This window comes from Amblyraja radiata, chromosome 22 (genome assembly GCF_010909765.2).
Source record: "Amblyraja radiata isolate CabotCenter1 chromosome 22, sAmbRad1.1.pri, whole genome shotgun sequence".
NCBI classification, from domain to species: domain Eukaryota; kingdom Metazoa; phylum Chordata; class Chondrichthyes; order Rajiformes; family Rajidae; genus Amblyraja; species Amblyraja radiata.
In genome coordinates, this window is record NC_045977.1 from 11,831,303 (window position 1) to 11,853,356 (window position 22,054).

The 22,054-nt window shown below is 43.0% G+C and overlaps 1 protein-coding gene across 1 annotated transcript in view; it reads right to left on the reverse strand.

Annotated features, from left to right (window-relative positions):
- clec16a (C-type lectin domain containing 16A) overlaps positions 1 to 22,054 on the reverse strand; it is a 209,533-nt gene that overhangs the window by 143,292 nt on the left and 44,187 nt on the right. The window contains exon 10 of the mRNA XM_033040308.1: positions 11,541 to 11,654. Coding sequence (XP_032896199.1) covers positions 11,541 to 11,654 — 114 coding nt within the window. The remainder of the gene's footprint in view (positions 1 to 11,540; positions 11,655 to 22,054) is intronic.

The following is a 22,054-nucleotide window of genomic DNA, read 5'->3' on the forward strand; positions in this document are numbered from 1 at the left end:
AGACTATTAAAGGGAAAGAAGGAGCACTACTAATTTTGTTTTGTAACCAAAAAAACCCAAAAAAAAACTTCAACACTTGCACAGGTGCCATTTATTATGAGCCCTCTTTACAAGTATACAGCTGGAGCTGCGGCTGAATAACTTCAGGATTGTCCGTGAGTGACAGAGATAGGAGCTGTAATGCAGTAGTCACACCAAAAGTATAGGCTAAAAGTGACAACCAGGAAAGGAAGTAGGCAGAGGCACAGCGGGGAAGGGTGAAGGCAGACAGTGATAGTCACATGAGACTCGAGTAACAACGAGGCCGCCTACAAGACAGAGGTAGAGAACCTGTTGAGCTGGAGCCGTGAGAACAACCTGATCCTCAACGCAGCAAAAACAAAGGAGATGATCCTGGACTTCAGGAAGAGACCAAAGACCTTCGTTCATCAGCCCATCACCATTAACGGCGAGACAGTGGAGGCTGTGCAGAACATCAGGTACCTCGGGATTCTCCAAGCATGGAAATTTGTCCACAGTGATTGCTTCAATATCCACCTAACACCTTTGGGCAGGGTTGCTGACACTTATGCAGCCAAGCAAAGAGAGGGAGAGAAGCTGCTTTCGATCATACACCTGGAAAAGGTTTAGAGTGCTTGTAAGATCCAGACAGTATATATATATTTTTTTAAAAGCCATTTCCCAGCAATGTCCACGGTTACCATGCCAGCCAGGGTTCAGCATGGAGCTCCATATCTAAGCGCTGACTGGCTTATCCCAGCCTGCTCAACCGCAGTCCTCATAGGCAGCATCTCCGCAGTGAGTGGTGGGCAATTTACTGGTGCAAGTCCTTCGGCAGAGGTGCCAAGCATCAGGCCAATCTCTGGTACAACTGCATGGAACAGGTTCACGCAGACACTATCTTGCAGGCCCAACACTCATCCTTGGAACATCAAGATAATCAGTACAGTCATGTCAAAATACCATCTATTCTCAGCCTACAACAGCATAATTCCACCCAAACTCATCCCCAAACTCCTGGAACTAGCACTCAGCAACACCCTCTGTGACTGAATCCTTGACTTCCTAACCCACAGACCACAATCACCAAGGATAGGCGACCAAATAGCCTCCACAATAACTCTCAACAACTGTGCCCCCCCCCCCCCCCACCTGCACTCTCAAATACCGACTATAGTCCCTATACACTACTGTGCCACATTCTTCTTCCAACTGCATTTACAGGTTTGTAGTTGACACCAACTTAATGTGCAGATCTTGAACAATGTGTACAGGAAGGAGATTCGGAATTTAGTAGCATTGTGTCAAGACAACCTCTCCGTCAATGTCAGCAAAAGAAAAATAAGCTGGTCATGAGCTTGAGGAAGCCACATGGTCTCCATGCCCCGGTCTGCATCAATGGTGATGAAATGGAGATGGTCGAAAACTGCATGTTCCTAGACATAAATACCACCAACAATTAGTTGCGGTCCAACCACATTGAGGCTATGGCTGAGAAAATGCACCAAAACCTCTGATTTCTCAGAAGACTAAGGAAATCTGGCATGTCTCCAATGACTCTTACCAATTTCTATAGATGCCCTGTAGAAAGCATCCCAGCTTGATTTGGCAACTGCTCTGCCCAAGACCGCAAGAAATTGTAGTTTTGAAGGCAGCCCAGTCCATTACACAAACCATCCTTCCCATTGATTCCATCTACACCATGCTGCCTCAGGAAAGCTGCCTCAGAAAAGCAGCCTACATAATCAAAGACCACGCGCACTCTGATCATTCTCGCTTCTCCCCACCCTGTCGGTCAAAAGGTACAAAGGATTTCAAACAGTATCACCAGATTCAAGAACAGCGTATTCCCCGATGTTATTACTTGAACGGATCTCTGATAAGTATGTCAGTTCTCCCAATTTATCTCATAGCTACCCTTGAACTTATTTTTATTTACACTTTCTCTGTAGCTGTAACACTTTATTTTGTTCCTTCCTCTTTTTATACTACCTGTTGTATTCGTGTAGGATATGATTTGCCTGGTGGCACTTAAAATGAAGGTGTCCACTGTATCTTGGTATACATGACAATAATAAATCAATACCAATGCGCAAATGACCATTGATAAGAACAATGGCCAATGGCAGGAATGCTTTGCCTGGTCCAATCCTGGCAACAGGGGACAGAACTGACCTCTTACAAACAGAAATTATGAGCACAAGGTGGCAGGATGGTACACAGTTTCCACAGCTGTCTCACAGTTCTTGTGACTTGGGTTCAATCCTGACCCTGCATGCAGTTTCCATGTTATATTCAAGATGACATGCCTTCCACGGCACAGTCTGGTATCCTCCTATATACCAAGGACATGCTCATAGGTTATTTGGCTATTGTAAATTACTTCTTAGAGAAGGTTTAAAAAAAAAATGTTTTTAAAAGAGGTAGGAGATTGATGGGGAAAGGGAATCATTTGTAATGCCATAGGGAAATAAGGATGGGATACAACGATTCAAGGAATTGCTCTGCATGGGCTACAAGAGGTATGGCCATTGTGCAGGGCAATGCTGATCAGCTGAAGACCTGCCTCCCATCAGGTGACCGTGCTTGGGGTCACATAGTGCCAGGGGTACCTCATGTACCTGTCCAAATTTCTTTTAAACATTGTACTTGTACCTGCCTCTACAACTTGCTCTGACAGCTTGTTCAATATACCCCACCCTGTGTGAAAAAGTTGCCCCTCTACTCCATGCCCCTCGTAATTTTATTTACCTCTATGAAGCCACACTCCTATGCTCCAAGGAAAAAGTCCCAGCCTATCTCTTCTCTCTTTACAACTCAAACCCTCCAGTGCCAGAAATATTTTTGTGATTTTTTGTCTGCACCCTTATCAGCTTAACGACATCCTTCCTGTGGCTGGGGGTCTAGAACTGCACACAATACTCCTCGTGTGATCTCACCAATGACTTGTACAGTTGCTACATGACATTCCAACTCCTCTGCGCAGTGCCCCAAACAATGAAAGGGAAGCAGGCCAAAATCTACTTCACATCCTGTCCACCTGTGTCACCAATTTTAGAGAACTTTTAGGTGTACCTCTAGGTCCCTCACGCATTTGACCACAGATTTAAGTACTGTGTGCAGTCCTGGCTACCACATTATAAAGAATCATATCTCATTGAGAGACTAAAGAGAAGATTCAGCAGAAGCTTCACTTGGATCAGAAGATTTTAGTTATTTCATAGGCTGGCCTTGTTTTCCCTGGAGCAAAAGGCCCCAAGGGTGATCAGAAATAAATGTACACGATTATGAGAGGCATACATTGGATAGTCAAAATCTCTGTCCCATAATCACCTATACAAAAACAAGAGGCCTAGGTTTAAGGTGAAAGAGAGTTTTAAAGAGGATCTGAGGGTTAGTCTTGTTTTATACTGAATGGTTGATATATCTGGAAAGTACTGCTAGAGTAGGATGTGGAATCAAATGCAATTACTACGTTCAAGATGATACAGTCCTAATTCAGGCAAAGCAGATAAGTGTAGATGGGCAGAAAATGTCAGCATGGATATAGCAGGCCAAAAGGCCCATGTGTGTGCTGTAACACTCTATAACAATATCTGCATAAAAAAGAGCAATTGCCTTGACAGAAATAACTAATTTTTATAGCATGTAGTCAAATTAAAAGGTAATGAACCAAATTAAAGGCTGCAACATATCAAACCATGAATTTTAATGCAAACACACAAGAACATCATGGCATCTAAATTATCACGGATTCCTCAAAACCTCACAAGACACTTTACAAAGAGCATTTAATATTTGTTAATAACCAACAACAATTTATGACTAACAGATCCATTCAATATACTGCAAGTCAGCATTTACAGATCCACAGAACTATTAATTAAATACAGCCAAATATATGGTACTGTGAACTGTGGGTCGTTAATCTCTACAAAGAAAAATAATTGAAAATAAATAGCTTCCTAAAGCTGAAAAACGTAGCTATATTGAAAAAGAATCTTGAAATAATTATTATAGTGGTTGCATAGCCAAATTCGCATTTGTAAGCATTGCCTTTTGTTTTGTCCATTAATTTACTCCAGTCACCAAGACAAATGTGTTGCATTCAATGAGCTAGTTTTTTCCATTTAATACGTGCAGCATTATATGCATAGAAGTAAAAATATATGGGTTAAGTTTTTTTCAGCTGACCATACTTATCAACTTAAGTGAAATATATCGTCATAAATAATGCATCTTTAAAGATGAAACCAAAGTAGGAAAATGTTTATTCCAAATATTGTTCCAATCTATAATTTCAATTCAAATAATTAGATGGATTTGGAATGGAAAGGTTGAATCAGAGAACACAAAACTTACAGGTTGTCACAAACACCCATCAGGTTCACTACGCCTTTCAGGGAAGGAGCCTCCAATCCTTACCCAGTTTGCCCTTTGCATGACTCCCACCCACTTATAACTGACCAGTGTAATAGGCAATTAGTGTAAAAGACAGGCAATTGATGTGGCCTTGGTAGTAACACCCACATCCTATGAATGTATTAAATTACACGCAGAGGGGGAAAAAAAAATAGAACAATGGGACAACTCAGTGGGTCAAGCAGCATCTGTGGAGGCAAAAAGGTATAAGTCGATGTTTCTGGTTGTGACAGATATAGCAACAGTACATGGAAAAGAGGGATAGAGGTAAAATGTAGAACCCCAGATGGGAAGGGGATGATGGGCAAATGGAACTACTCTCTCTTGTCAACACACCTGAAGGGCTTCTTCAAAATTAATGACACAATGAATATGATTTTCACAACATGATATTTTTGAGTATCCATCATGACAAATACATAGTTATTGCTCTTGTACAAGGTTCCACTTTCACTATTCAATTTATGTCAAAAATTCTTACACAAATATTTTACACCTAGACCAAAAATGAAATTACAGTAAATCTCACCCAAATTATGGCACTTTGAAGCAACATATCGATACTTTCCTTTCTTTATAAAAAATTGATTCATTTTAAAATCGCTTGTTTCAAAGCAATATTTTTGATTGACACTTGAAATATTTTGAACCAACGTTAACTTTAAGTACCAATTTATTCATTTCATGTGTGGTACTATAACTGTGGGCTTTTACTGTACCCTATAGTTTATGAATTATAGTATATCACAACTTGAAATTAGGCATTGCACAGATGCAATGGAAATCTGTAAAACATCCATGTTCAAGTAACAGGAATCAAAGTTATGATATTACATAGCATGACCATCTCCCACAAATTCAATTATTATATCAAGACCAGGGAGTAGTTATGATCGTGTCATGCTGAACAGCATTTAATATTTGACTTCTCTCAATTTACTCATAATTCACTTCTCCTTCCATCCACGAATCTCCCTCCTCTCCATAACCTCCCTCCTCCACAAAAAAACAACCCTACTTTTACCCTGGCCTTATTAAAACATCTTATTAACAAGAACAGTTTCAAACTATCCAGTTTGCGGCTGTGATATTTTCCAAATGTTAAACGGCTTAATCATTACTGATCTCATCATCTCTGGCGATCTTCCGTCTGCAGCCTCCAACCTTGTCGTTCCCCAGCCCCACTCTGCCCGCTTCCATTTCCTTCCAAAATACACAAATAGGTCCCATTGTTTCCTCAGCTTCTACCCAACAGAACTCATCTCCAAATACCTTGATTCCATCCTATCCCACTTCGTCCAGTTTCCTGCCGATCTACACCTGAGACACCTCGCATGTCTTTCAACTCTTGAATAACTTTCAATTCCTAGGCCCCATTGCCTCATCTTTACCAAGGATGTTCAGTCTCTTTATACCTCTATCCCCCACTACAAAGGTCTCAAGGACTTCTGGTTCTTCCTTGACCAGAGACCAAACCAGTTTCCGTCCAATAACATTCTCTTCCACCTGACGGAACTTGTCCTCAACTTCAACAACTTCTCTTCCAACTCCTCTCACTTTCATCAAGTTGAAGGTGTAGCCATAGGCACTTGCATGGGACCCAGCTATGCCTGCCTTTTCATTGGTGTTGAACAGCCCTTGCTCCAAATGTACACTGATAACATCCACCAAGATGACTGAATTATCACCAAGCAATCTGTGCCAAAAGTGGTCTCTGTGTGACAACAATTTTGTACTTGCATCCCTCATCATTTCAACAGAACCCGATAAAGATAATGTTGTCAATTGTTACAAATACATTTATGTTTAAAAGATATTTGAACAAGTGCACAGATAGAAAAGGTTGAGAGGGACACGGGCCAAATGGGACAAGTTCTGGTAGGCAACCTGGTTGTCATGGACAAGTTGGGCTGAAGATAGTGTTTCCCTTCAGTAAAAATCTATGACCCTAACATATCCAAGCTAGATTTACATGGTTCTATTTATAAAAATATTAGTTTCTTTCCACGGAACTTTTACCATTTCATTCTTGTTTCTTTCAAAAATAACTCGAGTGAGTCCAATATTTTGTTTTTCCATTTCCATCATATAAATCCTGTCCGGGAAGGAACTGCAGATGCTTGTTTAAACCAAAGATAGACACAAAAAATCTGGAGGAACTCAGCGGGACAGGCAGCATCTCTGGAGAGATGGAATGGGAGACCTTTCGGGTCGAGACCCTTCTTCAGACTGAAATCTGAAATCCTGTCTATCTTTTCGCAAACAAACTATTTTACCCGTTACTTCATTTTATTTAAAATTAGCATGGAAAAAATACCTCGGAGTTCATGTTGATATATACTGAGCATGTAACTGAATAACAGAAATACAATCATAAACACAAAACAGTTTGGCTTTAAAAGCCATTTATCATTTCATGCCAAAACCTGTTGAATAAACAAATTATGGTTATAAATATTCAAAAAATAATACAGACCTTGGTTTCAGATGAAGAGTTAGTCAGTGGAGTTGGAAAAAGCTACGTCAGAGGGAGGGTCAGAGAAGCAAGAAAGCAGAAGAATAATATTAGTAGATTAGAGTTGATGGGACTTTACTGAGAAATTGAGTCCCCTCCCACTCCCCTTGGGACATTTGAACTGAAAGATTATTTTGTCAGAGTTCCACTGGGAGGTGGATATTTCCCACTTTCCTCAAAATTGAGTGCATAACAAAGTGGGTTTGCAATTTAATTGTTGCTCCCAGATAGATAATCTCAGTGGACTGTTTCTGAAGTATGAAGAGTCATGATATTTTCTTGAAGATAATGATTAACCTGCTTTGTCCTTACCTTATGCTTTCATGGTAGCAGTTAACAGAATTTGAAAATACTTTCTTAAATAAATTCCTGCTCTCATAATGCTTTATACATCATTTGTAAAACCGGTAAACAAAAAGAGTATGCCCAGTCAATTGACTCCACAGATTGAGATTTGTAATAGGGGGAAAAAAAAAAAGGGGGGGGGGAAAAAAAAAAAAAAGTCACACGTGGTTAAAGTGCACATTGTCAGATTTTAAATAAAGGCGATTTTTATACATTTTGGGTTCACCATGTAGAAATTACAGCAGTGTTTATACATTGTTCCCACCATTTCAGGGCACCATAATGTTTGGGACACAGCAATGTCATGTAAATGAAAGTAGTCATGTTTAGTATTTTGTTGCATATCCTTTGTATGCAATGACTGATTGAGGTCTGCGATTCATGGACATCACCAGTTGTTGGGTGTATTCTCTGGTGATGCTCTGCCAGGCTAGTAGTGCAGCCATCTTTAGCTTGTGCTTGTTTTGGGGGCTAATCCCCTTCAGTTTTCTCTTCAGCATATAAAACGCATGCTCAATTGGGTTCAGATCGGGTGATTGACTTGGCCACTGAAGAATTGACCATTTTTTAGCTTTGAAAAACTCCTTTGTTGCTTTAGCAGTATGTTTGGGATCATTGTCTTGTTGTAGAATCATCTGTCGGCCAATGAGTTTTGAGGCATTTGTTTGAACTTGAGCAGATAGTGATGAAGCTGAATTTTAGTTAAAATTATATAAGAAGATATTAAATTGGCTTCTGGGCTAGCTTACAGCTTATATTTATTTGTCAAATTAGGCTTGCCTTAGGTTGCGGTGTGTGAGATAATAAATCCTATAACATTGTCTCCCAAGTGACAAGCAGAGAAGAGCTAGATCTCTTTGAAGTAAGATGCCGTAAACAAAATGGCCAATGTTATGGGGGAGGAGGCGAGAAAGGAAGAGAGAAACAGCTAGTCATATCTGTGAAGTAAGATGCCATAAACCAAATGGCCAATGTTTATGAGGGACCAAATGACAGCGAGGAAGCAGCGAAAGAGCTAGGGTGATCTCTGTGAAGATAAAATGGCATTATCCAAATGGCTAATGTTTATGAAGGACGAGAGAGGAACCAGGGAAGTAGTAAGATAAAATGTCGTAAACCAAATGGCCAATGTTATCTTGTACTATGTAAACAAAAGGCCTTTGATGTGATGCATTCTGTGGAAACCTTTTCCTGTACCTCTGACCATGACTAATGTCTGTGAAATGTGCTAAGGGGACAAAAAAACCCTATTTAAGGCAATGTAATTCTGTTGTACAGGGAAGGGGACGGAAGACGGTCAAGTGTCTGTATTGGTCACTTGACTGGAATTCTCGCTCCCTTCCATCGGCCGATGTTAAGTAAAGTTTTGAACTGGTCTACCAAACAGTTTGTGTGGTGTCTGTTTATTAAGAAGCGAACCTGGTTTAGTAGTTAAGAAAGTAGCTTTTTCAATAGGATGTGTCTATACACTTCAGAATTCATTATGCTACTACCATCACCAGTTGTATCATCAATGCAGATAAGTGAGCCATGGCTGCTGAAGGTACTGGCTCACTTATCTGCATTTTGTTGCATATCCTTTGCCTGCAATGACTACTTGAAGTCTGTGATTCATGGGCATCACCAGTTCCCTGGTGATGCTCTGCTAGGCCTGCATGTTTATCTATCTTTAGCTTATGCTTGTTTTGGTGGCTAGTCCCCTTCAGTATCCTCTTCAGCATATAAAAGGCATGCTCAATTGTGTTCAGATCGGGTGATTGACTTGGCCACTCAAGAATTGACTGTTTTTTAGTTTTGAAAAACTCCTTTGTTGCTTTAGCAGTATGTTTGGAATCAATGTCTTGTTATAGATTGAACCGCCGGCCAATGAATTTTGAAGCATTTGTTTGAACTTGAGCCGATAGGATGTGTCTATACACTTCAGAATTTATTATGCTACTACCATCAGCAATTGTATCATCAATGAAGAAAAGTGAGTCGGTATCTTAAGCAGCCATACATGCCCAGGCCATAACATCCCCACCACCGTGTTTCACAGATGAGGTGATATGCTTTGGATCTTGGGCAGTTCCTTCTCTCCTCCATACTTTGCTCTTGCCATCACTCTGATATAAGTTAAGTCTCATCTGTCCACAAGATCTTTTTCCAGAACTGTGGTTGCTCTTTTAAGTACTTCTTGGCAAACTGTAACCTGGCCATCCTACTTTTGCGGCTAACCAGTGGTTTGCATCTTGCAGTGTAGCCTCTGTATTTCTGTTCATGAAGTCTTCTGCGGACAGTGGTCATTGACAAATCCACACCCGACTCATGAAGAGTGTTTCTGATCTGTCGGACAGGTGTTTGGGGATTTTCTTTATTAAAGAGTGAATTCGTCTGTCATCAGCAGTGGAGGTCTTTATTGGCCTGCCAGTCCCTTTGCGATTAATAGGCTCACCAGTGCTCTCTTTCTTCTTAATGATGTTCCAAACAGTTGATTTTGGTAAGCCTAAGCTTTGGCTGATGTCTCTAACAGTTTTATTCTTGTTTCTCCATCTCATAATGGCTTATTTTACTTTCATTGGCACAACTTTGGTCCTCATGTTGATAAACAGCAATAAAAGTTTCCAAAGGTGATGGAAAGACTGGAGGAAAGACTAGGTGCTGAGAGCTCTCTTATACCTGCATTAAGGAGGCAATTAAACACACCCGAGCAATTACAAACACCTGTGAAGCCATGTGTCCCAAACATTATTGTGTCCTGAAATGGGGGGACTATGTATACACACAGCTGTAATTTGTACCTGGTGAAACCAAAATGTATAAAAATACCCTTTAATAAAATCTGACATTGTGTACTTTAACCACATGTGATTTTTTTTTCTATAACAAATCTCAAATTGTGGAGTACAGATGCAAATAAATAGATGATGGGTCTTTGTCCCAAACATTATGGAGGGCACTGTGCATTTCTAGCCAAGCAGTCAATCCCAGTCCAGGGACCAACATAATCTGTTCAACAGAAATTCAAATAAGGGGAGGAAAATGCTGCATAGTTTACAATTTACAAATTAAAATGTTTGTCACCTGTCTGTACACAAATATGTCAAGCATAATCCAAAATCTACGAGAGTTAGTGGCAGTGATTATCAAGAAAAGATTACACTCTATGTCCCTCTCTCTCTCCTGATCTACCCAGGCCCTCTTCATTTGAAACTTTCATCAGCTCCCGATCAACCAATTTCTTTCTCCTTGCCCACCTACTCCATCTGCCCATCACCTACACACTCCTCCCACTACGTCCCCTATTCCATCTCACCATTTCCCTTGGCTTACCAATCTTCCAACTTTTATCCGATTCTATAATCTGCAGCCCTTTGTCTCCCCTTATAACCTCCCAGCCCATCGCCATCTCTATCCTTCTGTCCCCTATCCAACTCCATTTTCCAATTAACCCCTCTTCACCTGGATCCACCTTTTATCCCTAGCCCTCCAACCTCAGTTCTTGATACTGGCCTCTCCTCTTGTCTAAATGAAGGGTCTCGACTACAAGGTTAACAATTCATTTCCTTCTGCAGTTGCACCTTAACCGGTTGAGTTTCCCCAACAGTTTGCTCTAGATACAGTCATCCGCAGTCTCATGTGTCCGCTACAATTCATTTCTGGCATTCTATTTCAGGACAAACTACCTCATGCTCAGATAGAGCTGGCCATGAATGGTGTATGATCTTATACACTTCATCTTAAAATTCACTATTTTAAATAATTTTTTAAATTATTTTGCCAAAGCAAAATCTTTTTTTTTTTTTTTTAAACTGCTCTCTCTTCCAAACAGCTCAGTCAAACATTTAAGAATTATATAATTGATTTTGTAATCATAAAATGAATGGTAAGCACTTAGTGTACAAAAACATCTCCAGATTATTTTACATCAGATTAAACAAGATTTTCCCTCAAGGAAAGTCTCTTCTATTCTACAGTTATGTTTGCAGAAACTCTGCAGTCTCTAATGTTCATCTTTTTTCCAAGTATTGTTCAATATATCGTTCTCCCAATACAGGTACTACTTATCAAAAAAGTTTCATTAAAATGAACTTAGTCATTTAAATGTAAAGACTATCAAGTGGACATTGAGATCAGGAATCATGTAAATCATGAATTTAGTAAGGTAGAAGTCTAGAAAGGATTAGATATCACACGGAACAAAGCATCTCCAGTCAAGTTAAATCAGTATGCGGAATTGGATAGCCATCTCAACTGAACAGGAAGGAGAAAGACTTACTGAGTGTTTCAAAGCTTCCTGCTCTGAATGAAAGCCAAACATTGAAAGGTCCCCATTCAAGATAACTTCAGCCAAAGAATTCACCAATGGCCTAAAGTGTATAATTAAAAACACCTGAAAAGAGAAAAAGTTAGTTAACATTACGTGATAATTTTTAAGGTATCTTTAAAGAATTATTAACAAATCGGTAATAATAATGTACTTGAAATAACTAGATTATGTTCTCAAAAATTATTCACACCCTGATCTATGAATGCAAGGAACTGCAGATGCTGGTTATACCAAAGATGCACATAAAGTGCTGGAGTAACTCAGCAGATCAGGCAGTATCCCTGTAGAAAATGGATAGGTGATGTTTCATGTGGGGACCCATCTTCGGACTAATTGTAGTAAGGAGAATGGGGTAAATAAGACTGGAAGCAAGAGAAAAAAGTATCCTGTTTTTTTCCCCCTCACTTACAGTTCCCCCCCCCCTTACTACAATTATTCCGAAGGGTCCCAACCCGAAACGTCAACCATCCATTTTCTCCAGAGATACTGCCTGACCGCCTGTTACTCCAGCACTGTGTCTATCTGATTTATAAATGTTATCAGTTTTCATAATTTAAGATGAAATTAAAATCATTTAAAACATAATTGGCAAAGTGAAATTGCACATAACATTTGTTACACCATCATAAACAGTAAGAAAGAGTCGGAACACCTACTCTTGATTCTTAAATGCATTTATACTTCTAACATCCCTCTATTAACATGCTAAACATCCTTGAGATCACTTCGGACCAGAAACTAAAATGGACCATCCACGAAGCAATACACAAGCAATTCAGCTCAACACCCCAAAGGAATTTCACTATCCACACGACACAATTTAAGAGCATTATGAAACATTATGCAACTTACCTGGATGAGTCTAAGAATAATCAAGAAATTTGACACCATTCACAATAAAACACTCCATTTCATTGGCATACACATTCATTCCCTCCACCTCTGGATGAACATAGGCCAGTTTGTACCGTGTACAAATTGCACAACTGTTAGTTCCTTCATAGGCCTGTCCCACTTAGGTGATTTTTCAGCGGACTGCCAGTGACTGTCAAGTTGCCAGCAGTTGCTTGAAAAACCAGCAACTGGAACGGCGACTGTCAGTCTAAAAAATTCACAAGGTGCAATGCCAAGGTGATACAGCCAGGTGAACAGGAAGGTTGACGCTGTAATTAAGACGGCTAAAGCACAGTGTATGGCAAGTCCTTTACAAAAGGGGGGGAGAGGGGGAGAAGGAGTGGAGACAACTTTTAAGAAGCCAGCCAACTTTTAATAAGCCAGAGATACACAGCTGTGAAGTTCGGCAGACTGTGAAGTTCGCCAGTCGGTTTTCTTTGGTTCTGAAAACTCCGGCTTACTTTTTTCCCCCCCCAATGTAGGTATGTTGCAAAGCCTACCTGAAGCATCGTGGAAAATCTGCCGCTGCGGGTGTGTGCGATTTTGGCGCCGTTTAGAGGGGGCGGGTTTAAAACGCGATTTTCTCTAGGCTGTTCAAATCGAAGATGTTCAGCCTAGTTAATTATTAACGAAAAATCGCTGGAAGACCCCGTCGCAAAAGCTATTATTAGTTTTAAAGGCCTCGTAAAATAGTTATAGCAGTTTAAAAATCAATCTCTAAACCCGCGACCGCCAGGAACCGCAGGGTCTCATAAAGCAAATAATTGAAGGTATGCTGTATATTTTTACATTAAAAAGGGCTTCTAAAGATCCCTTTATACAAAGTTTAATATTGCGAGTAGCTCATTTTGGGCCTATTATATCCCGCAGTATTTTTCTGGGCATTTGGGGCACAAATCTACCGCAATGTGAACGTTCTAAACCAGCGCGTTCCACAGGGATCCACTAGAAAGCTGATTTAAATGGCCATTTATTTACAGCAATTGAACACTAAATTCCTTCCATTTGGCCTATAAATTAATGTAAATGAGATTTAAAAATCATGTTTTATTGTGAATTATTTGTGAATATTATTTGGACATTTAGGCTATTTAAAAATGTTAATCATTTATTAAGAAATGGATAGATGTTTAGATCTAGTAATTGAAGTCTGAAATTAGCTACAATTAGGTAACTAACTAATTATATGCTTTAATTTCAGGTCATCCAAGTAAGATTATTTTATATTTGTTTCAGAATGCTTCAATCTATGATAACTGAAAATTTCATTCAGTTCTCTTAATTTTTAAGAAAGTTATGGGCTTTTGACTATTCACGATCACAGCTTTTTTGTTATGTCCATAGAAAATCAATAGGGAACAAGATGCTCATTTCCGAGTATGAAAATGGCCATAACTTTTTAAATACTTGAGATATGAAAGTGAATTAGGCGTCAAATTAAACTTATTTTTATGCTTTATCTGATGGGATAAATTACAGACTTGATTTTTTAAATCTCAAAATTTTGTAACATTGCTACCCAATGAGCCAATGAAAATGACTGGTCAGCAAAGGCAATTAACTAAAACCATCTATGACTACCTCGACTACCTACAACTACATGGCGACCCCACTACAACTGCACCTACGAATACAGGATTATCGATTATCTCCATGGCGACCCTTTTTTGAACATGTTGAAAAATTTGCGGCAACCATACTGAGGCCATGAAGGAGACACACCAGAGACCACCAGCGAACATGTGGCGACCATGTAGCGAGTGCAGAGTCTCCTGCACTCGCCTAAAAAGTCACCCAAGTGGGACAGGCCCATCAGTCAATAGCACCTGTCAAACCGGCAACCTCTGCCACCTGGAAGGACAAGGTCGCATGTTCATGGAAATACCACACCTCCAGGTTTCTGTGATCTGGAAAGTATTGCCATTTTTCAATATTATAATTTAATTCTGAAACAGTATTGTGGCAACACTTTCATCACAATTGCAGTGCTTCAAAAAGGTGGGTCTTTAAGCACCTTTTCATGGGCAATTTGAGACAGGCAATAAATCTGATCCTGTCTGTGACATCCACATGCCAAAAATGTGGACAATTAACAAGCCAAATAGAATTGATTATATTGCAAAGATATTCAAAGAACCAGGATTATGGGTTAGTTCATATTCACCAATTTGGATTTTGTCACATTACACACAATGCAAAATACATTAACAGAGTGCTGGAGGAACTCAGAAGGTCAAGGCAGCATGTCATTCTGAGGAAGGATCCGGACCTGCAACGTCACACACCCATGTTCTCCACAGATGCTGCCTGATCTGCTGAGTTACTCCAGGATTTTGTCTTTTTTGGTAAATCGGCATCTTCAGTTCCTTGTGTCTATATGGTCAACATACTGTTCAATTTTTTATTGCAGGAATTTGTTCCTAATTTTGTGCAAGTAGAGATTTTGATCCTGTTATAGAGCATCACTATTTTTTTAAACTGGTTTGATGAGATGCAATAATAAGATAAATAAACTTCACAGAACGTTTGTACTCTGTATTTGAAGAAACTATGGATTGTGAGGATGAGAGTGTTAAAAGGTAAGTAGCCAGTCCATGTTGCAGTATATCAAAGTATACTAGTTTCCTGTTGATTGACTGTGTTTGTCAATAATTTATAAGGATTACAAAGATCTGGATGTGCAAAAACACTGAAGAACTAAAACGCAAGACAACAAATTGTAAATCAGAGACTCTGATAAACCAGAGCCAAAATAGGTCAGCAACAAGAGTCAAGTCAAGAGAGTCAAGAGTGTTTTTATTGTCATGGGTCCCGGACGGGACAATTAAATTCTTACTAGCTGCAGCACAACAGAATATGTGAATATGTGAGCATTGTATATAACGGGAAAAAAAGTAAAAGTTCAATAAATAACAAATATAGTGCAAATAACAAATAATAATAGTCTTTTGCAGTTCATAGCTCATAGCTTATTCGTTGTGTTTAATAGCCTGGGCTGTGGGGAAGTAGCTGTTCCTGAACATGCATGTTAGTCTTCAGGCTCCTGTACCTTCTTTAGTGTGTGGCCAGGATGGTGTGGGTCCTTGATGATTTTGGCTGCCTTTGAGGCAGTGACTACCGATAAATCCCTTCAACGGTGGGGAGGGCTAAGCCGGTGATGGACTGGGCAGTGGCCACAACTTTTTGTAGTCTTTTTCGCTCCTGGACATTACTGGACATAATACGTTTGGACATCTCAACGAGCAGAAAAATGCTAGAGATTAAATAAGGCTAAATATTGCAGATCATGGAAGATTGGAGGCTACTAAGGTAGTTTTGGAAAGGTCAGAGAAGCAAAGAAAAAGGATTCTGCATTTCCAATATTCAATTGGACCAAACAGTAGTTTACACTAATCTTACAATACTCCCACTTTTTGTTTATATTCGCAACGTCCTCCAGATTCTACCACCCACCTCCACATTAGGGACGATATAAAGTGGTCAATTAACCTACCAATCCATCCATCTTTGGAATGTGGGAGAAAACCAGAGCACCTAGAAGAAACTCAGATGATCACAGGGCCAACTTGCAATCTCCAAGCAGACAGCACCAGAGGTCAGGACTGGTCCTCGATCTCTGATGCTCCAAGATTGTTACTCTACTATCTGCGCAACAGTGCCACGCAAAACAAAAAAGATGCTGGGTATTAAAATAAAAATTCAATCCATATCCCAAAATACTCAACTACACATAGCTTTCACAGCATGAAACACGGACTTTGATTTTTTGGGACATTGCTTTCAAAATGTAACAGTATAATTAGCTAGTCACTTTACTCAAGTCATTTTACTCAAAACATATTATGAGTTTGTATTGCCGAATGAAAAATTTTCCAACAATAAACAGATATATTGTAGCGGCACCTAGTGGTGGGGCTGGGTATTCAGAACCCTCGTCATTGGTCGGGAACGGGGGGTTAGTTCGCGGGCTTTTGAGAGTAATCCGTAGTTAGCGCTCCTCGCATCGACAGGAGCTGGAATTGTTAGTTCTAGACTGCTTTGAGCATTTGTTTTTGTTAATAAAGAATATTACGCTCAACCTGCCTGATCTCACTACATTGGTGACCCCGACGATCCGAACGTTTTTCAGGTCCGATCATGAACGCCGTCGAGAACCTCGATGCCAGCCACGCCCAGTAGAATGCGGTTTCGCTTAAATTGCCCGTTTTCTGGGCAGTCCAACCTCATGTGTGGTTCCAACACATTTAGTCCCATTCAAATTCAGCAAATTGTCGCGGATTCCACAAAATACTTCTACGTGGTCGGCGCGCTCAACCAAGAAACCGCAACCCGATTGCTCCCTTACCTCCAAAATCCGCCAGCCGACAACAAGTACGAGGGCTTCAAGGCACTGCTGCTGCGTACTTTCGAGCTCAGCCACCGCGATCGCGCCGCCCGGATCCTGTATATGGACTGGCTTCGGTGACCACAAGCCGTCGGTGCTGATGAGCGAAATGCTTTCGCTGATGGACGGTCACCAGCCTTGTCTCTTCTTTGAGCACGCTTTCCTCGAGCAGATGCCCGACAACATCCACCTGCTCCTCGCCGGTTGCGACTTCACTGACCCCCTGCAACTCGCCAAGCGGGCGGACGAGCTGTGGCTCGCCAAGCAGCAGGACGGCTCATCCATCAACCGGGTGTCTACAGCTCTGCGACGGCCCATTCCACCTTCGACTGACAACGCCGCAATCGACTGTTGCGGATCCCAATAAGCGCCTGTGGTGTTACTACCACCAAGTAACACCACGGGCGCCGGCCGATGCCGTTCTCCCTGCTCACAACCGGGAAATACTTTGGCTGATCGCTAGTAGAAGCTATTGCGGTGAGCCAGAAACATCGCTTCTACATCTGGGACCGCCATTCCGGGCTCAGATACCTCGTGGACAAGGGGGCGGAGATCAGCATACTGCCCCCATCCGGGGTCGGCACCCGTTCTGATAAGCGAGGCCCCACCCTGACCGCCGTCAACAGCAGCCCCATCCGAACTTATGGCATTCACACTCGTTTTCGGTTCCCGCCATTTACCAATGATGGACCACGATGTCTCTCAACCATTGCTAGCCGCCGATTTCCTATGGGCCTATTCCCTACTGGTCGTTGTCAAGGGCCAGAAAGGTTCACCCCGACACCCTCCAGCACGCATCGGTGCGGCCTCGTCCAGCCCACACCTTGGCTCAGTGTCTGACGCGGGCGATGCGTATGCCCAAATTCATGCCGAGTTCCCTGAAACCCTGACCCCCCAATTGAAATCGGCCACCCCTAAACACGGTATAATTCACCACATCCCCACCACCGTCCCTCCGCTCCACGCACGGGCATGCAGGCTCCCGCCCGACAAGCTGCGGTTGGCTAAGGAGGAGTTCCGGCGCATGGAGAAGATGGGTATTGCGCGGCGCTCTGACAGCCCATGGGCTTCCCCACTCCATATGGTCCCCAAGTCGTCCGGCGGGTGGAGACTATGCGGGGACTACCGCCGTCTTAATAACCCCACGAATGCCGACCGCTACCCCGTCCCGCACACATAGGAATTCACGGCCCATTTAGACTGGGCTAAATTCTAAAGTTGATCTGGTGCGCGGTTAGCACCAGATCCCTGTCCGCCCCTATGATGTGCCTAAGACCGCCATCATTACCCCTTTTGGCCTGTTTGAATGGTTGCGGATGCCGTTCGGCCTCTAAAACACCGCATAAGCCTTCCAGCGGCTTATTGACATATTCGGTCGGGGTTGGTCTTCGTGTTCATCTATCTCGATGACATTCTGGTCACCAGCTGCTTCCACCAGGAGCACTGCGCGCACCTGCGGTTGCTGTGCCAGCACCTCAAGGACCACGGCCTTGTCATTAACCCCACCAAATACCAGTTTGGTCTCGACTCCATCTCATTCCTCGGCCATCACGTCCCCCAACAAGGCGCAACTCCGCAGTGGAGGTGATTCCGCAGTTTCCCCGGCCGGACACCGTTAAAGGGCTCCAAGAATTTGTGGGCATGATCAATTTTTATCACTGATTTGTGCCAGCGGCGGCCCGGGTCATGTTCCAGTGTCTGGCAGGCAAGCAGCGGGTCCTGGTGTGGGATGCAGAGACCACGGCTGCTTTTGACCGGCCCAAGGAGGCGCTAGCTCAGGCCACTATGCTCGTACACCCGCGGGCGCTGCCCCAACCGCCCTCACTGTCGACGCTTCGGACACCGCCGTTGGGGGGGCGGGTCCTCGAACAGTTTATTGTCGGTCGCTGGCAGACATTCCTTGAGCAGCCGGCACCTACGCCCCCTGTGCGTAATTACAGCGCTTTTGACCGGGAGCTCCTGGCCCTCTATTTGACGGTTCGACATTTCCAGCATTTCCTGGAGGCCAGACCCTTCACGGCCTTCACCGACCACAAGCCCCTCACTTTCACGTTTGCAAAGGTGTCCGACCCCTGGTCAGCACGCCAAGAACGGCACCCGGCTTATATTTCGGAATTCACAACACGTATTCAGCACGTAGCGGGTAAATTCAACCAGGTCGCTGACGCTTATCCTGCCCTGCCGTTAATGCCGTGCTGACCGTAGCCCCGAGTATTGACTATTCGGGACTGGACGCTGTGCAACGGGATGGGGACGAGATGCTTCCCTATCGGGACGACAGATGGCACAATGGGCTAAGTGTTCGGCTGGCAACCGGAAGGTAGCCAGTTCGAATCCCGCTTGGAGTGCATACTGTCGTTGTGTCCTTGGGCAAGACACTTCACCCACCTTTGCCTGTGTGTGAATGTGTGTGAATGTGTGTGAGTGATTGGTGGTGGTCGGAGGGGCCGTAGGCGCAGATTGGCAGCCACGCTTCCGTCAGTCTGCCCCAGGGCAGCTGTGGCTACAGAAGTAGCTTACCACCACCGAGTGTGACTGAGGAGTGAATGAATAATGCGATGTAAAGCGCCTTGAGTATTAGAAAGGCGCTATATAAATCCCATCCATTATTATTATTATTATCGCACTGTCGTTTCGGGTTTGGTGTTGGAGGACGTCCTGCTCGGGCCCTCGGGATGTCCTGTTACGATCCTCTGCGATGTCTCCACCGGGCTGCCGTGACCCATCGTCCTTACAGTTTGGCAACGTCGCTTTTTCGACTCCATCCACGACTTAACCCATCCTTCCATCCGGACAACTACTGCCTTGGTGGCGGCCAAGTTCATCTGGCACGGCCTCAGCAAGCAGGTCGGGGCCTGGGCCAGGGCCTGCATTCCCTGCCAAACGTCCAAGGTCCAGCGTCACGTACGTGCGCTTCTCCAGGATTTTATCTTCCTTCAGCACCGGTTCGATCATATCCACATAGACCTGGTGGGTCCCCTGCCGCCATCCCGAGGTGTCACCCACCTGCTCACTATTGTGGACCGTTTCACGCAGTGGCCCGAGGCAATCTCGCTCCCTGATACCTCCGCCACGACTTGTGCTCGGGCTCTCGGTGCACACTGGGTGGCTCGTTTCGGAGTTCCCGCTGACATCTCCTCGGACCATGGTGCTCGGTTTACCTCTGCGCTGTGGTCAGCTATGGCCCAGCTGTACGGCACTCAGTTGCACCACACTGCACGTACTATCCTCAGGCCAACGGCCTGGTCGAGTGTTTTCACTGGCACCTGAAGTCCTCATTGAAGGCACGGCTCACGGGCCCTTATTGGGTGGATGAATTGCCATGGGTCTTGCTGGGGATCTGCACGGCCCCTAGGGCAGTTTGGCCACGTGGTCTGCTGAATTGGTTTATGGCTCCCTGCTGAAGGTACAAGGCGATTTCCTCCCAGCGGCAGGAACCCCCTTCGTCTGTGCTGACGCACCTCCGTGAGAAAGTGGGCAGGCTGGCCCCTGTCCAGACCTCTCGTCACGGGGTCGCTCCCTCCTATGTCCCACCTGCCCTCAAGGACTGCCAATTTGTTTTCCTCCGCAGAGACTCGCACCGGACTCCGCTGCAGCGCCCTTATGAGGATCCCTTCCGGGTGTTGTAACCCGACGTCGCGACTTTCGTTCTGGATGTCGCGGGCCTGCAGGAGGATGTTTCGGTGGCCCGCCTCAAGCCTGCTCACCTGGATGTTGACCGCCCAGTGTTGGCGGCCCAACCCCGTCGTAGAGGTTGTCCACTGGCCATCCTGCTTTCGCCGGTTGCCCCTGTTGTGCTTGTTCATTCTGTCTCCACACGTCTGGCCACCTAATTCGGACTCCCGCTCGCTTTCTTTCCTCTGGTTCTGGGTGGGTCCGGTAGCGGCACCTAGTGGTGGGGCTGGGTATTCAGAACCGTGTCATTGGTCGGGACTGTCACGTGACCGGTGGGTTAGTTCGCAGGCTTTTGAGAGTAATCAGTAGTTAGCACTCCTCCCATTGACAGGAGCTGTAATCGTTAGTTCTAGACTAGGTACGCGGTGTTTCGAGCATTTGTTTTTATTAATAAAGAATATTTCGCTCAACCTGCCTGGTCTTACTACAATATGAACATTTGTCTGTGTTAACCAGGGATTTTCAAACTTTAAAATGCAACTAGTAAGATATAGATGCAAAATAAGCATGCCTCCACAGTTCCCAATTCTCCACTTTAAACAAATTGCTGTAAGATTTTGCATGCTGCAAATTCAACTTACCAACATGCAGCAAATAACATTTCCAAATAGCAAAGAATTCAAAGTTGTTCCTCTAATGTCATTTAAAAATTGCTGGAACACTGAACTTAACATATTTCACCTTGCCTCACAAATGAAATAGAGCTGACTTCTCAAATAAATTTCAGAATTGTAATTAAATCTACAGTGATATAAATCTCATTACTAGAAGTAAATTCAAAGACAATCAACACGAATATAATATCAAATATGGACCAGCAAATAAGAATCTCTCTTCCTTATGTGGTAACAGTCTTTATAAAATAGCCAAACCCAATTTTGTTGCCTGACCTCTGTCACTATTATTTTAAAGTCCCCGTGTAGCTAAGCTTAAAACATGCAAGTGTCGTAGGAGACAAGAGATTAAGGAGTTGAGGATACTGAAAATAGGAATCAGTCATTGCTATTCTTAGAATAAAATTTGAATAAACTAAAAGCACGTTTTCAGACTGATAAAAACATGTTTTAAAATCCTATGATTATTGTAAAAATTACAATTTCTGCAGAAGTTTCCTCATTTGTCTGTGAAAATCTATAAAGTGGTGTGGATCTAAATAAATAAGAAGCTGCACCAAATTCAATCTGTCATGTGTCAAAATGCTTCAGGGATTCTTACTGCGTTAAAGATGATGTATATTTCAATCAGCTGGAAGGTAGGCTGAGGCATAACAGCCACCACAATGAATATGAATAGCAAAGGCTGACATGGGATGGAAAACCAGACAGATCCCCACTTTATTTACGGTCTCATGAAGCTCACAATGTGCCAAATGTGCTGCACATCAATCAGATTAATTAACGCGTCAGACAATTGGCTTTCTTTGTGCAAAGAACTCACTAATTTCCAATACAAACCGAGATAAACTGGAATAGGTCAATCGATTCTTCGAACCTGCTCCATCACTAAATAA